The sequence below is a fragment of the Saimiri boliviensis genome, chromosome 16 (genome assembly GCF_048565385.1).
Source record: "Saimiri boliviensis isolate mSaiBol1 chromosome 16, mSaiBol1.pri, whole genome shotgun sequence".
Classification (NCBI taxonomy): domain Eukaryota; kingdom Metazoa; phylum Chordata; class Mammalia; order Primates; family Cebidae; genus Saimiri; species Saimiri boliviensis.
The window spans coordinates 83,897,240-83,913,932 of NC_133464.1; the positions used below are offsets into that span (position 1 = coordinate 83,897,240).

At 51.8% G+C, this 16,693-nt stretch overlaps 1 protein-coding gene across 1 annotated transcript in view; it reads right to left on the minus strand.

Moving 5' to 3' along the window:
* ATP12A (ATPase H+/K+ transporting non-gastric alpha2 subunit) overlaps positions 1 to 15,300 on the minus strand; it is a 33,542-nt gene extending 18,242 nt beyond the window's left edge. The window contains exons 1-10 of the mRNA XM_003919745.4: positions 14,990 to 15,300; positions 14,070 to 14,228; positions 9,087 to 9,146; positions 5,130 to 5,333; positions 4,284 to 4,397; positions 3,185 to 3,319; positions 2,936 to 3,053; positions 2,409 to 2,677; positions 818 to 1,016; positions 579 to 688 (exon numbers count right to left, since the gene is read on the minus strand). Of these exons, the coding sequence (XP_003919794.2) occupies positions 579 to 688; positions 818 to 1,016; positions 2,409 to 2,677; positions 2,936 to 3,053; positions 3,185 to 3,319; positions 4,284 to 4,397; positions 5,130 to 5,333; positions 9,087 to 9,146; positions 14,070 to 14,228; positions 14,990 to 14,998 (1,377 nt within the window). The 5' untranslated portion in view covers positions 14,999 to 15,300. The remainder of the gene's footprint in view (positions 1 to 578; positions 689 to 817; positions 1,017 to 2,408; positions 2,678 to 2,935; positions 3,054 to 3,184; positions 3,320 to 4,283; positions 4,398 to 5,129; positions 5,334 to 9,086; positions 9,147 to 14,069; positions 14,229 to 14,989) is intronic.
* Between the last annotated feature and the right edge of the window lie 1,393 nt (positions 15,301 to 16,693).

The following is a 16,693-nucleotide window of genomic DNA, read 5'->3' on the forward strand; positions in this document are numbered from 1 at the left end:
AGAAAAGAAAAAAAGTCAGAGAAAGAAACAGATGGCAAGTGGAAAAGCCAGGAGAATGCAGATTCAGTGACTCACTGAGATGGAGAAGAAACGGGAGAAAGGGAAGGAGGAATGTAGGAGAGGGAGGGAGGGGAGAGTTGATGACATGTTTCGATATTCCAGGACCCTTTAGAGCTCCGTCCACAGTCATATTCTAGTTAACAGGAAGATGTGCTGAATCAGTCCTTTTATTTTATCCAATCACATTTTAAATTTCCATGAATGGCAGGTATATTAAAATGAACTTTGATTACAACCACTAAGCTGGCAGAGAAGTCAGGAAAGTAACTTAAAGGTGCATTCATTTCCAGAATTTTCTAAAGGCCCTGAAGCAATATTCTGAAACCTTTTAAGCATCTTTGTATTTCTCAAAGCTGGTAAGCATGAAGAAAACTTTCTGACTGTCTTGTGAGTCCAGCTTGCTCTTGCAAGCACTGGACAAACTATGCAAGCAGAGAGATGAAATCAAGCACCCGATCACCGGGGCGAATGACTATAAACTGGCTGTGATTTAAGACCAAGAGCTGCAGAAGTGTTACCTTCATGATGGGGACATTTTCCTGTCCTGGCTTGAACTCAGCTCGGTTACACAATGTTATTATCTTGGATAAGGAGGCCCAAGTACTAGAGCTTTGGTCAAAGACTTGGTCTGGAAGACAGAGAAAGAACAGTGGCTGCTGTGGGTTGGGCTGGCTGTCCACGGGTCACTGTCCAGCAATCCTCAGCCTCAGGACGGAGTCCACAGCTTTGGCCAGACAGAGAGCTCCATAAGACTTACTTGAATGGTCTTCGCTGGTGTCAGCCACAAAGATCTGGTTGTCGAACCACAGATGGGCCACTGTCATCCTGTTCTGGGTCAGCGTCCCAGTCTTGTCCGAGCAGATGATGGAGGTGGAGCCGAGGGTCTCCACGGCCTCCGGGCTCTTCACCAGGCAGTTCTTCTTGGCCATCCGTTTTGCTGTCAGTGACAGGGTCACCTAACAGGAGAGCGAAGGATGCTTTGGGAAGTATCCTCATCTGAACTCAGGTGTAATAATACAGAAACAGCCAAAGTTAGCTGGGATTGAATTTTAGGAGACAGCCGGACTAGTTTAGGGGAGAGCTGTGGTCGCCGACACAGCTAAGCTGACCTGGTGGCTAATAGGCCACCAAAAGCCCTCTATGACACAATCCTTTTTTTAAAGATTAAAACATGAGACACTTTTCTTGTCCCTTCATGACTTGAAGAAAACAAGAGACCCAGGGGCAGCAAACACAGACAACGCTGCTGTGGCCGCTGGTGCTCACGCACGCGCATGACACCTCCTGTGGTCCCCAAGCAGGAGTGTGTAAGAGAGACTGGCTGTTGCAAGCCCAGGAGATTGTCCCAAAGGACGCACTTGTTGCTTTGAGGAATTCAGCAGCCTTTGTGTTGTTTCATTTTAAAAGCTCCAAATTTTAAAGATTCTTTTAAACCTCCAAACCTCAAAGGGTTCTTTTGACTCCAGTTTCCCCAAATCACTAACTCCTGGAGTCAGAGAGACCTGGAACTCAAACACTTCTTCTCTTTTCTTTGATCAGGACAATACCAGGGCAATGATCATGTAGTCACAAAACTGGACATGAATCCCGTCTTCTCCTAACCCTGGGGACCCCCACAGCAGAGACTGGGGAGGAGGGGGCTCAGTCTAGGGCAGGCGTCCCCACACTTTTTACACAGGGGACCAGTTCACTGTCCCTCAGACCGTTGGAGGGCCGCCACATACTGTGCTCCTCTCACTGACCACCAACGAAAGAGGTGCCCCTTCCTGAAGGGCGGCAGGGGGGCCGGATAAATGGCCTCAGGGGGCCGCATGCGGCCGGCGGGCCGTAGTTTGGGGACACCTGGTCTACGGGCTGAATGACATGGGCCAGTACAAACAGAGCTGGAGCTGAGTCCAGGGCTGGCCAGGAAAGGGCTGGAGTCCTCCGCAGAAAAAAATGGACGGAACTTTTTTTTTTGCCTAAGAGAGAGAAGTGGAGTGTGGCAGTGTGCCTAAATGCCTAAGTTGTAGAAGCCACCAAAGAAATACGGGGAAGGCACCACGCTTCTAGAAAATCTGTGAATGATGGAGCCTGTCTTATCCAGATCTTAAGGGGCAGAGTAAGCCATGTGAAATGCAGATTGAAAACATAACATCTCCAGGGAAAACGCATTCAAATATTAAAAATACGCCAATTTCTTTTGTCTCTGTAAGAAAAGGTCTATTCAGAATGTTCCACCGTTGTCCCTGGTGGGGAGGGCGTGGTGCTCTACAACTGGGGGAGACTGCAGTTTGTGTGGGTGCCTCCCCAGCAGCAATGCTGTGTCCACAGGGCCGGGTACAGGCTGCTCAACAGCATGGACTCACAGTGACGGTGGCCAGGAGGCCCTCGGGCACATTGGCCACAATGATGCCAATGAGGAAGATGACGGAGTCCAGGACTCGATACTTCAGGGACACTGCGATGATGAAGAAAAGGATGCCGATGGAGACGGCCACTCCTGCCACAATATGAACAAAGTGCTCGATCTCAATGGCAATGGGCGTCTTCTCATTCCCAACTCCTGAGGCCAATGAAGCAATATGGCCAATGATGGTGCGGTCACCCGTGTTGATGACCATGCCGGTGACAGTGCCTATAGGAGAAGCAGACGTTTTATTTCAGGGGTCCTCAGCTAGAAGGGGCATGCAGCCAGCTTGCAGCCCTCTCTGGGGGCTGGCATGATCAATAGGCACACAACATGACAAAGGTCAAGCATTGTCCTCTACGCCCTTCAGTTTCAAGCTTCCTCTGGGATGAGCTTTGTACCAACGTGTAGTAAAGGACAGACCTGAGAGCCCAGGAGGGAGAAGGGACACAGGTGGACATGTGGCCTGAGCGCCAGTGACCTTACCTTCCAGGCAGGTTGTGGAATAGAAGCAGATGTTCTTTGTTTCCAGGGGGTTTTCATGGGTAAACTCCGAGGAGCGGGGCTGGGGCTCAGACTCCCCCGTGAGAGACGAGTTATCCACCTAGAAGAAAGGTTGAAAGTGGTTCGAAGTTAGGTACCTCATTCCCTGCCTCTTATACTGACGCTGGGAAAGACAACAGAGCCAGCGAGTTTGGAACATGGTGCTCGGGGTGGATGCCCCCTGCCACTTACCCGACACCCCTGAGAGGACAGCACCCTGATATCTGCGGGGATCTGGTCCCCTCCTTTGACCTCCACGATGTCCCCCACCACCAGCTGCTCTGCAGGGATTGTCTTCTTCTCGGAATCTCGGATGACGAGAGCTTGCTGCAGAAGAAAACCGTGACAGTCGCCTCAGACCCTGGAAGGACGCCGGCCCTCCTCCCCAGTCTGCGCCGCAGCGAACCCCAGGACGGAGGCCTTGGGACTTCCTGGCTACTGTCACTGCTAAGTTCATGCTGTTGGGCAGCCTGCATCTGGCCCTGTGGTTACAGCATTGTGGCCGTAGCCTAAGACTGTCTGAATAGCAAGAATGAAACAGAAGACTGCTTCACCCGAGGCCTGAAGACCCTAAGAACTACTGTTTCTTGAGCTCATGGAGATGTTTTTGATACAGAAGAGTCTGCTGTTGGCCAGATCTGGCCATGCCAGAACTCTGGGCCTCCTAGAAAGGGAGACCATTCAAGGTGAGCGATCCTGGCCTGGCGTCCGGGCAGAACACTGAAGGTGGGGCTGGGGAGGCTGAGAATCTCGCACGGGTCAGGGAAGCTTTGACGAGGTGATCTCCTGCTTCGAGCTCAGCAGGAGGTGTCTTTTCCACCCAGAATCTCTCCTCCAGCCCACAGCTTTCTGGGCCGGAGACAGTGTGGACACCTGACAGGGGTTTTTGGGGAGGGGAGCACTAGGCTTCCCCGCTGGGTGCCTTCTGGGTCTTAGGAACAGCAGCAAAAATGGTCACAGATAAACAGTTGCAGGTGGGTCTCAGCTGCCAGTGAAAGAGCACTCCCTGACCTTCCACAGGTCCCTTCCAGAACCCAGGACAACTGTCCACAAACACTGAGAAGCAGGAACAGAAGGTGCCGCGTGCTGACCACTGCCCTGGGTGCTGCCTCATTTGGTCGTAAAAATCCTGGCAGGAAGTGGAGTTCTGACAGATGGGTTCATCCACCCACGACTGCTCCAACAGGGAAGGGACCGGGAACCCTTGGCCCTCAGGGCCCGGTGCGCCTCCCAGCGGGGGCTTCCTTCCCTGGGAGTTACCAGAGCCAGAGGACCAGTGGCTGCCACTCACCTGAGGGATCATCTTATTGAAGCTGGACATGATGTTGGTGCTTTTTGCCTCTTGGTAATAAGCAAAGATCCCTGTCAAAATGACCACCAGGACAAGGACAGAACCCAAGTACACCTGGGTGAGGAGAGGGCGTCAGTCAGAGAAACAGGCAGCAGGAAGGGGCCAGGCCCTGAGGCTAGAGCTCTCTATGGGAGGATGCGATGCTGGCAGTTATGCCTGGTGTAATTTACAGGTCAGAGAATTCGCCTATATTAAGTGCACCACTCATTGACTTTCTTTAAGTTTACGGAACAATGCAACCAGCCTCTGCTGCAGCCTAGAGCATCTCCATCCTGCTTGGGGATCCCCCTGGCCCTCTGCAGTCACTCCCTGCTCCTGTCCTATGCCCTGGCATCACCGACCTGGTTCCTGTTTCCAAGGATGTGCCTGTTCTGCACATTTCATGCCAATCCAATCCTATAACATGTGGCCTGTTGCCTCTGGCTTCTGTCTCTTGGCATCTTGTTGGCCAATTCAGTTTTGTGGGTTTGGTACCCAGGTCTCGGCAAGCGTAGATGCTCTCCGTGTCAAAGGGAGAGGTTAGCTGAGGGGGCGACAGAGCCCTGAACTACTTCACATGGAAACAGATTTCCTCCCGCTTAAAACTTTAAGGTGTTTTGTGTATCTCTCTTCATACCCACACTGCCTCCGGGACATCAGAAAGCCAGAGAGAATTTGGTTTTACAGCTGGGAAAACACCTCACTTTCCCACACCTAAGCAGCGGCAACCAGCCCCTAGCTGTGCCGCAGAGGTCTCAGTGAATGGCTGTGCCAGCAAAACCAGGAGGGGACACCCCAGAGCCTTACGTTGTTCAGGGACGCAGACTTGTCGCTGGAGTACTGAATCCCATATGCAATCCAGCAGAGAAAGGCGCCCACCCACAGGAGGATTGAGAAGCCCCCGACCATCTGCTTGAGGAACTTGACGATCTCAGGTGTCTGCTTGGGAGGGGTGAGGGAGTTGGGCCCATCCCGTGCCAGGAGCTCAGCCGCTCTGGTGCTGGAGAGACCCTGGGAAAGCCAAACAAAGCACATGCACAACCAAAACAAATGTGAATTCGACATTCCTCCTCCCTTAGGGGTTGGGCTGCATATTTTTGCAGCTTTCGGGGAGGCATTAACGTGCCCAAAGAAAGTGGACTGTGGCTCACTCCTCTAGCTGCCGGCTTTTCTGAAAGCCTATGTAATGCTTCATACCAGCTAAGCCCTGTGCTCTGAATATTCACTCCTTTAGTCTTTAAAATAACCCTTGAGGCAGGGGCCATTATTCGTCGGTCCCCATTTGCACAGGTGAAATTTGAGGCACATAGATGTTATGTAACCTGCCCGAGGGACCTGGCATGTCAATGGCAGTGACAGGTTCAATGTGGTGGCTGGGTCTGGAGCCACTGCACTCTGCTCTGCTAAGGGGTGTTGGTTTCTTAGAGGTTTATCTGGCGAGAGAGGACTTGGAATGAAGAAGCTGGTCACCAGGGCTAAGAGCCATGTAGAAACTCCCCAGGAACTAGGATAGCTTCTGGAACCCTGCATAGGGAGCATGTGGCTTTAGTTTCCATCCTTAGATCTGCTCCTTTTCTACCTTTCTGCACATCCAGCCTGAGTTCTCATTCATCCTGACAAGCCTGAAGCCTACGTGAGCAGCCCCTGCCCTGGGTGGCCTGCCATCCATGAGGCACCTCCACCTTTGAAACTCTACATGTTCACTGGAATTTCCCCCACAGTCTTTGGGTGGCAAGTCTTTAGATACCTCTTTTTTCTTCTCCCTAATTATGCTGTAAGCTACTTAAAGGCCAGGACTCTGTCTTGGTCTTTTTTTTTTTTTTTTTTTTTTTTGAGACAAAATCTCACTTTGTTGCCCAGGCTGGACCATAAGGGTGTGATCTTGGCTCACTGCAACCTCTTCGCCCCAGGTTCAAGCAATTCTCCTGCCTCAGCCTCCCGAGTAGCTGGGATTACAGGCACCCGCCACCATACTTGGCTAGTTTTTAAAACATTTTTAGTAGAGACGGGGTTTCACCATATTGGCCAGGCTGCTTTCGAACTCCTGACCTCAAGTGATCCGCCCACCTTGGCCTCCCAAAGTTCTAGGATCACAGGCGGGAGCCACCACACCTGGCCTGTCTTGGTCATTTTTGTGTTCTCTCCTGGGTCTCATGCTTTTTCTGTGGTAGTGATTCAAATACCTGTTGAAGGCCTAGATTCAGACTCATCACCTCAATCCTGTCTTCCTCCACTTGGAATTCCTTTTCCAGAACCTCAGACTCATCTTTCTCAATAACTGCGGAAAGTCTCCTCGGGGGTCTAACTCAAAACGAGTTCATCATCGTCTCCTCCCTCCTGCCTTCCCTGCCTCACTCCCAGCTCCCGCCCCAGCCCATCTTGACCAGCTCTCCTCCTCCTGTGGCTGTGCTGTGCTAAAGACGAGGAACTCCATGAAAACCTGCCAAGCCCTGCTGGCTGTGTCTCTGCAACGTCTTTCGAACTGGTCCTTTTCCTTCCCACCTTCCTGGCCGCCGTGTTTCAGAGCCTCATCTCACAGTCCTGGGCTATTGTTCCATTCTTCTAGACCCTTCCATTGATCACTTTAAAAAAAGAATCTTCTAGGAGAACTGCCTTTTGAAAAACCAATGAAATCACCTCCCTGTGTAGAAACCATGTTCCTCTGCCTCTAAGGCAGCCCCTACTCCGTAGTTTAATGTGCATACCCTTGACAGCTTCACCCAGATGACCTTCCTGGCTTCATTCCTGCTGCACCTGTCCCCTCTCCACACAGAATAGCTTCCGCCAAGCCCAGATTGTCTCCCAGCCCGCTCTGTGCTTGCTGGCCCCGGGGTCCCCACCAGCTTTGTGGGTAACACCCCCCATGGACACCGAGGAAGGAGAACTGTGCAGCACCCAGGCACAATTAGTGCCTGGAGTATAACTCACTGCTTACTTATATCTAGCTTATATATATATAATCATACTTAGTCCCATATAATCTTTCTATATAATCATATAATAACTTACTGCTTACTATATTTGGCTTATATATAACCATACTTAGTTCCATATAACCTTTCTATATACTCATACAGGTATTGTAGTCAGAGCTGTACTGACACATTTAGTGCTGATTTCTAGAATCCTTTTATATAACCATATAGTAGTTTGTAGCAGGAGGAATGCCTAGAGCAGTCACAGAACAGAAGCAGTACCTGGAAAAACAGCCAGACCAGGACAAGAACCAAAGACCCAGGCGGTGGCGTCCCTGCCTGAAAGGGCATACGCTGTGTGGCCAGCTTGGAGCATGAGCCTCTCCTGCTGATAAAGGCGTTGTAGTACCTTGCATCTAGTTCCTGTGGAAAGTAGGCCTCAAGCCTGAGATCTTGGAAATAACCGAGGGAGAAGAACCCCTCTGGTGTGACCGGTCAAGGTGGCTGTACACCCTGTCAGTCTTTTCTCACTCTGCTAGCTCAAATCATCCTCCCGTAAATATCTTAAGAGAAGAGCACAAGTCTGTCAGCTCTCACTGCATTGGCTTCTAGTATCCTTCTATTAGAAATCCTTTTTATTTTTTATTTTTATTTATTTATTTATTTTGAGACAGAGTCTCGCTCTGTTGCCAGGAGCCAGGCTGGAGTGCTTTGGCGCGATCTCAGCTCACTGCAACCTCCGCCTCCTGGGTTCAAGCAATTCTTCTGCCTCAGCCTCCCGAGTAGCTGGGACTACAGGTGCATGCCACTATGCCCAGCTAATTTTTGTATTTTTTTAGTAGAGATGGGGTTTCACCATGTTGTCCAGGATGGTCTCGATCTCTTGACCTTGTGATCTGCCTGCCTCGGCCTCCCAAAGTGCTGGGATTACAGGCGTGAGCCACCGTGCCCGGCCTTAGAAATCCTTTGAAGTCTCCAGCCCCCAGATAAGAAGTGTTGCACACCACACCACACGTGTTGCACACAGCCCACCTCCTTGCCTCGGTGACCTGATGGGGGTGGACCCCTTTTCTGTACACGACCCTCTACTACTGCGCGGGGCACGGCCCCCTACTGCGCACTGCCCAGGTGACATAATGGGGTCGCCCCCTCACTTGTGACTCACATGATTATGTACGCCCTATCACTAAACCTATAGATGATGATCTCACGACCCCGCCCCCTGCTTGTACCTAATAAACACAGACGCTTCTGGGCATTGGGGGCCTCCACTGATCTCCACTCATAGGTTGCATGGCCCCCCAAATCCAGATGCTCTTCACCAGTTCTTCCATGTCCTGTCTCTTTACTTCTTGGATCCTGCACTTCAGCACAGTATAAGGGACACCCCACGATCCTGTGGGGCCCTAGAGCCTTACAAGCTTAAATCGGAATCATCCTGAGTCCCAGTGCAAACACCAGCAGCCTGAGAGCTGGCTCTGGCCCCTTCAATTAGAATCCACCATATCCCAGCAGAGCGTTTCTACCTCTTGTGGCCATCCCGGTGGGACAGAATGAATCTCAGAACAGCCCCCTACATATCTGCCTTCCCACCTGGCCACTTTCTCCTTGAGGCCAGGGGCCATCTGTCCCTCTGTGTCCCTCTCACTGCCAGTGCAGTGTGAACCCCACGGTAGGTATTTCTGTTGCCTTGAACAGCATCCAGATGCAATTAACTGTAGTCTCAAAGGTGCTGCAGAGGCCCCTCCTCTTAAAGGCGCCCTCTACTCTCCCCTCCACCCCCCAACACACAGCCTTCCCTCTGGACTCAGGATGCCTCTCTTCCGAATCCCCAGGTCCCATGACTCACCGTAACAATGTTTGTGCCATATTTCTTTTCCAGTTCCCTGTTGCTGAGCTTGTGGTCATCCTGAAGTCCATGAAAGGAAGAACAGAGTGAATTAGATAATTCCAAAAGACTCAAGCCCCAAGCTTTGACCAGCCATGGAAGCTGGCAATAGCAGCCCTGAGGATGGGAGGATACCAAGGAGTGTGGGGGATGGGAGAGAGCCCGTCATCTCCCTGTGCCAGGTGGCTGCCCAGAGAAGAATGGCACTGTCTCAGGAGTGACTGTCCCTGAGTTAGCACAATCCTGCACTTGCCGTTACTACCCAGGAGCTGCCTGGAGCTTTTCTGAACAAAGCCACGCCCCTCACTTCAGTCTGAACTCCAGCACATACAGGTCCTGGCACCCTCGTTGTCCAGGTGCCAGTGAGCTGGAGGCTTCCCTCAGGCCTGAACCCTGGGATTGGCTGGAGATGATGGCAAAACCATGCTAGACCTGATCCTGGGCTGGCACAACTCCTCCTCCTTTACTACATGTGCTCTGGCAGGGAAAAGCACTTCCCTCACTCAAGCTGTGACTCTCAGGGAGCTCAGTGGCCCGAGAAACCCTACAGGTGAAAGTCCTGCTGAATAAACTGACACCAGCGTGGCCCCCACTTGTGAATTCTGCTTCAGAATCATTAGACTGCAACAAGGTTTGTCAGCGGTGGCGCTGCTGCCCTTTTGGTTGAATAATTCTTTGTTGTGGGCTCCGCCCAGTAGCATCCTCCCCTCAGTTGTGGTAACAAAAAATGTTTCCATTTCTCCCCTGGGCAAGGGGTGGGGGGATCCTCCTCTCCTCTCCCTTTGAGAACCACTGGGCTAAAGGTCTAGAAGCCTCTTCCTGTAGCAGAAAACCTAGGGTAAGTCTTCCTCGATCCACCTAGAAAGCCCTAGCACTCAGGATTTTTTTTTTTTTTTTTCTTGAGATGGAGTTTCGCTCTTGCTGCCCAGGCTGGAGTGCAATGGCACAATCTCAGCTCACTGCAACGTCCACCTCCCGGGTTCAAGCGGTTCTCCTGCCTCAGCCTCCTGAGTAGCTGGGATTACAGGCATGCACCACCACACCTGGCTAATTTTGTATTTTTAGTAGAGATGGGGTTTCCCCATGTTACTTAGGCTGGTCTCAAACTCCCAACCTCAGGTGATCCGCCCGCCTCGGCCTCCCAAAGTGCTGGGATTATAGGCGTGAGCCACCGCGCCCCGTCAGCACTCAGGATTCTTTAAACCCCAGTTGTCTGAAACAGAGGTTGATACTCTTGACTGATGCTCACACCATTGCTTTTCTTAAGTATATGCAAAAAATCGTTCCATGTTGCAGTAAGATACTAGGCCTTCCAATGAAACAGAATTCGGGCCAGGTGCAGTGGCTCAAGCCTGTAATCCCAGCACTTTGGGAGGCTGAGGCGGGTGGATCACAAGGTCAAGAGATCGAGACCATCCTGGTCAACATGGTGAAACCCCGTCTTTACTAAAAATACAAAAAATCAGCTGGGCATGGTGGCACGTGCCTGTAATCCCAGCTACTCAGGAGGCTGAGGCGGGAGAATTGCCTGAACCCAGGAGGCGGAGGTTGCGGTGAGCCGAGATTGTGCCATTGCACTCCAGCCTGGGTAACAAGAGCAACTAGCCCTCTTCTCAGCCAGATTTTGCTTTGCTCCTTCATCCATTCCACTAATATCCATTCAGGGTGATATTGCTGGGGATTCAGAAGATTAAGGCAGTGTTCTGTGCAGAGCCCAGCACTGTGCGCTAAGTTTTGGGCAGATACAAGCAGTAGATGATCTCAGCTACTGTTTGCATGCATGGACCTTAGACTTTAAAGGCCTTGCAGTGAGCAGAGGACCTTTCCCGTCCCTTTACCCTGGGCTTGGGGATGAAAGCATGGTGGAGGGTTGGGGCAGGTGGTGGTGGGGTCTGGGGTGCCCTCTGCTGGCCAGTACTGGACTAGCACAGGGCAGCACCCCACCCACCCACTGAGGTCATTTCCAGGCCCTTTTATTCAAAAGCTGAGGTACTTCCGGTTGTCACTAGGCACTAATGTGCCACGAAAGGTTGGGAGGCAAAAGCATTCAAGTATGCTGCTGAAAATTACAGGAGTTTGTAATGTCAAGGAAAAATAGATACGTCTTCCATCTCAATGCTAGAGATAGTGGGAAATAATAAGAACTATCTATTGTCTGGTGCTGGCTGTCTTTTTCCCGTTTTTTCTTATTTAATCCTCCTAGTAACCCTGAGAGGTAGAAAAAAATTCTTACTTTTTCAAAACAGAAAACCGAACTTCAGTTACACTGGGATTTGAACTGAGGTCAGTCCAATTTCAGGGATGTGTTCTTGCATATCTATCATGATAGACATGGACAAATGCCCAGTGGTGTGATGTTAAATGTTTAACAGACTCTCCAGGAAAGATAAATAAAAAGCTCGGATTTGTAGAGTTTGCCAATTTCTCACTAGAACCAAATTTCAAGCTGCTAACAGGATGTCAATCAGCGTGCCAAGTTTCTGAATACTTAATAACTGGCTTTCTAGCCCGAAAGAGCAGGCTCCCTCAGTACTTCACAGGCTCAGCAGTCACAGAGCTTTAAGTCTGCCAGGGACCGTGGGGGCAACCCAGCACATCTCAAGCTCAGTGTAGAAGTTTCCCCTTCAGTGTTCCCAAGATAAAAATCTGTCACATTTCAGACGTAAGGCAGTTTTTTAATTAAAGTGGCCAGTTTTCAGAACTCCAAGCCTCTTCTTTAATAATAATAATAATACTGGCTGGGCACGATGGGTCATGCCTGTAGTGCCAGCACTTTGGGAGGCTGAGGCAGGTAGATCACCTGAGGTCAGAAGTCCGAGACCACCCTGGCCAACATGGTGAAACCCATCTCTACTAAAAATACAAAAATTAACCAGGCGTGGTGGCTCACATCTGTAATCCCAGCTACTCAGGAGGCCGAGGCGGGAGAATCGTTTGGACCCGGCATGTGGAGGTGCAGTGAGCCAGTGTCACACCATTGCACTCCAGCCTGGGTGACAGAGTGACACTGACTCAAAAAAATAGATAAACAAATAATATTGCACTCCCCTAAAACACCTGAATTACAAAATCCTCATCTCACTTTTTCCTCTCATAGACCTCAGCAAATCATTTATTTCCCATTTTACATAAAGAAAATGGACCTTCAGTGAGATTCAGTCATTCGTTCCCAGTTTTAGCTCAGTGGAGAAGTGGGACTCTGATGGAGCCTGAGGTCCTCCCAATCCAGGCTCCACATTTTTTTTTTTTTTTTTTTTTTTTTTTGAGACGGAGTTTCGCTCTTGTTACCCAGGCTGGAGTGCAATGGCGCGATCTCGGCTCACCGCAACCTCCGCCTCCTGGGTTCAGGCAATTCTCCTGCCTCAGCCTCCTGAGTAGCTGGGATTACAGGCACGCACTACCATGCCCAGCTAATTTTTTGTATTTTTAGTAGAGACGGGGTTTCACCATGTTGACCAGGATGGTCTCGATCTCTTGACCTTGTGATCCACCCGCCTCGGCCTCCCAAAGTGCTGGGATTACAGGCTTGAGCCACCGCGCCCGGCCCAGGCTCCACATTTTTACCACTGAAATTGTGCTCTTCCAGGACGTTTCACACCTGCAATCTAGCATGGCCTAGGGGCTTTGGTTTTCCTCCTTAGAAGTTACAGCTCGAATAGTTTTACTAATAACTGAAAACTGGCAAGTGGCTACTTACTTCTCACTGAGGCATTTGACGGGGAGAGAGGTCTGGCCATGCCTGTGGGAACGGGAATCAGAGGCTCTTCCTTCTGAGTTCTACAGAGACTGCCTCCAACCAGAATGCAGGAATCCTGCAGAGGCCCTGACCTCTGGGCAGATACTATCACACCATTCAAAAGACACACTACCCACATATACACATATACCACACACATGCCACACACACCACAACACACCACACACACCACAACACACCACACACATACACAGGCACCACCACACACCCACCACACATACACACACACCACACACACAATGCACACATACCATGCACATATACACACATCACACACATAGACACACCATAACACACACAACCCACACACACACACAAACACCACCACACACACTCATCACACATACATACACACCACACACACCATACACACATACCACGCACACATACACATACCACACACATACACACACCATACCACACACACACCACACACCACACACACACAACCACCACGCACACTCACCACACATACACACACCACACACACCATACACACATACCGTGCACACACATACACATACCACATACACCATACCACACACACCACAACACACCATACACACACACAACCACCACGCACACCCACCACACATACGCACACACTACACACGCCATACACACATATCGTGCACACACATACACACATCACACACATAAACACACATCACACACACACCTCATGAATACCCCCCACACCACCACATATACACACCACATACATACACACACACCACATACACCAAACACATACACCATACACACCACATACAACACACACATACAGACATACACACACCACGCACCACATACCACACACACCGCACACCATGCACACCACATACAACACACACATACATACACCACACATACACCACCACACATACACACCACACACACCACACACATACACCACAGACACCAAACACATATGGCACACACACCACACATACCACACACACATACACATACCACACACATACGCATCACAAACATTCACACACCTCACACACACCACACACACATCACACACACACACACACACGTCACCACACACAAGGAAACCAACCTCAAGGGAATTTCAGATCCCTGAGATTGAGTGTCCGTGGGAGGAGGTGGGCTCTAGGGACAAGCTCTTGCGGGGAATGGCTGTAGCTGGAGGTCCCCTGCGGCTGAAGTCTACTGACCAGTTGGAGTTCTTTCTGAAACTCCTCTTCGTGATTTTTCTTTTTGCGTTCCAGGCGGTTGCTCTTCAGACCCCTGTACTTCTCCTTGTCATCCCCTTGGTCTGTTCTCACGATGTCCTTAGTTCCGCTGAGCTCCACGGAATAAATTTCTGACCTTTTCTGAAAGAGAATCCCAGGTGCAATATTGGCCCCAAATGGGGTTTGCGAAGAGGTGCCGAGCGCCCCTCTGCGGAGTCAGGACCTGCAGGGGTCGGGAGCCCCTTCTCCCTCGGAGGGAGTTGAATCCTGGAGACTCTCCCCCATCTCCGGCCGACCGTGGCTTCCTCTCTGCCCGTGTAGAGGGGAGGCGGAGTGGGCACAGGCAGCCCGCAGCTCCTCAGGGTGACCCTTCTCTGGGTGGAGCAGGTGGGAAGTCACCCCCCAACACACACGCCTGACTGATCCCTCCAAGGAGCTGCGAGGTTTCCTTAGAACCCCTTCCGAGGGGCACACACCCGCTGTGCCTCCTGTGTCTTGGAGAGGGGACACCCGCTAAGCTTAGGACTCTCAGAATGGAGGAGTCGGGAGCCCCCCGCTCCCTTTCCCCCCTAACTTTTCAACCCGCAAAGCATCCATGTCACCCCATCCTCGGAGTCGGGGCCCGCAGGTGCTGTGGAGCAGGCCTAGGACGGCTGGGCTCCTCCTCGCACATCCGGACCGGCTTCTTTCCCCAGCCAGCCCCAGGGACCGCAGGCGGTCGTGGCGCGGAGACAGAGAAACGCTGTCCAGGCTGGGGGCGCCCCGAGGAAAGGCGGCCTCTCCTTTGTCCGGGACGGGGCATTTCTTTTCGCCTCTCCCTCGCTTCCCGCCAGCCCGCTCCGGTCCCGGAGGGCCTGGGCCCGGTGTCTCGAGTCCGCGGCGGACGCGGGGGCTGCACGCACCTGGCGCATGCTGGGCTGCTGCGGGCTTGGAGCGCGGATCCCGGCGCGCGGCGGCGGCGGGGCGCGGGGCGCAGCGTGTGGCGGTGGCTGAGGTGTTGGCAGTGGAGATACCGGCGGCGGCGCAGACCCTGCACGCACCTCCGCGGCCGATCGCCAGCCGCTGCCCCCAGGAGGCGGCACTCGCCTTAAATGCCGCCCGCCCCGCCCACGTCCCCGCCGGGGCGCAGGCCTGCGGATGCCTCGGAGGGCGGGAAGCGGGCGCGCGGGCGGGGCGAGGGACCCACAGCTACCGGTCCGAGACCCCTGGGTTGGGGACGCCCCTGGAAACCCCGTTTCCCTCAGGAGCAGAGCGCCAGGGTGCCGAGTCTGCAGGGGCGGGTCCGGCGTCCAGGAGACTGCAGCCCGGGGGCCGGCTCGGCGCCCAGAGCCAGACCGGCTACTCCGGGGAGCTCCCTGCGCCCCCACGAACTGTCCAAGCTTCCCCGAAAACCCACACAAGCTTTTTTTTTTTTTTTTTAATGTAATTTGCCTACCAATAAATCCATTTATAAAAATGTGTAAGCAGAGAGGGGGAAATTGCAGTTTCTCACAGCGACTAGTGTTGGAGATGTCCCGGCTAGAAAAGGCGAGTGTGTTCTTGAGAACGGATTTAGATTGGTAAATTCAAGTCTCCGAGAGAATTTGGGAATAACTGAGATACTCTGAAAAGTAGCTGAATTACTTTGCAGGATCCAGTAAGAATCTGGAATTCTGAAACATTTTGGAGAGGGAGTGGGGAGGAAAGATGGGAGGGCTAGGGTCCGTGAGACCCCAGGAACCTGGGGCCCCAGGCTGCAGGTGCGCAGGAGGGAGGCTGTTGGTTAGACGGCGTCCGTATCGGTAGCGCTTCATGCGCAGGTCTTTCCCCGCCTCTCCCTCCTTCTTCCTTTCCAAAAGGACAGAATATGAAGCCTGGGTTCCTCCCTCTGTGAAGCAAGGATGACACAATGAGTCGTTTCTTAAATGATAAACGACAGGAAGACTCCTAGTGACATCTGTGTAGAGATACACATCATGGATTCTGTAGCATTGGAGGGAACATTAAATTCGAATCCAAACCCCAGCAACCGTGTGTGCCTCTGAGGAGCTCCGCGTTGCATTCTTGGAATGCTCTTCAAAGGAAAGATTTGCAGATGGGGTGAGGAAATACAAAACGTGTATGAAACTGATGTTCCACTGTCTGCTGAGAATCCAAGCTAAGGGCTTTTTGGGAACAGGTGGTGCTGCTCACCTTCAGCTGTTCCAGCCCTGCTCCAATTACTGGGACAGATGTAGAATGGAGAAGCAAGGTGCCCAGAGAGGTGTTTCTGAGCTCAAGGCCACTTCAACCTCCAAGAACAAACTCAGATCCTAGGGATTTGACTGAGGGGTAGGAGAGTGGGAAGTTGGGGAGGACTGGGCTAAGGAGAGATGATGACACGGCTTTAGAAATTACTAACTGATGGCACCCTCCCCTGATCCTTGGAGAAGATTTTTTTTAAACATGTCCTGCTCTGTTGCCCAGGATGGAGTGGAGTGTGATTACAGCTTGCTGCAACTTCCACCTCCTGAACTCAAACCATTCTCCCACCTCAGCCTCCTGAGTAGCTGGGACTACAGGCACAGCTAATTTTGGTTTTGGTGGGGTTTTTTGGCAGAGAAGGGCTATTACTATGTTGCCCAGGT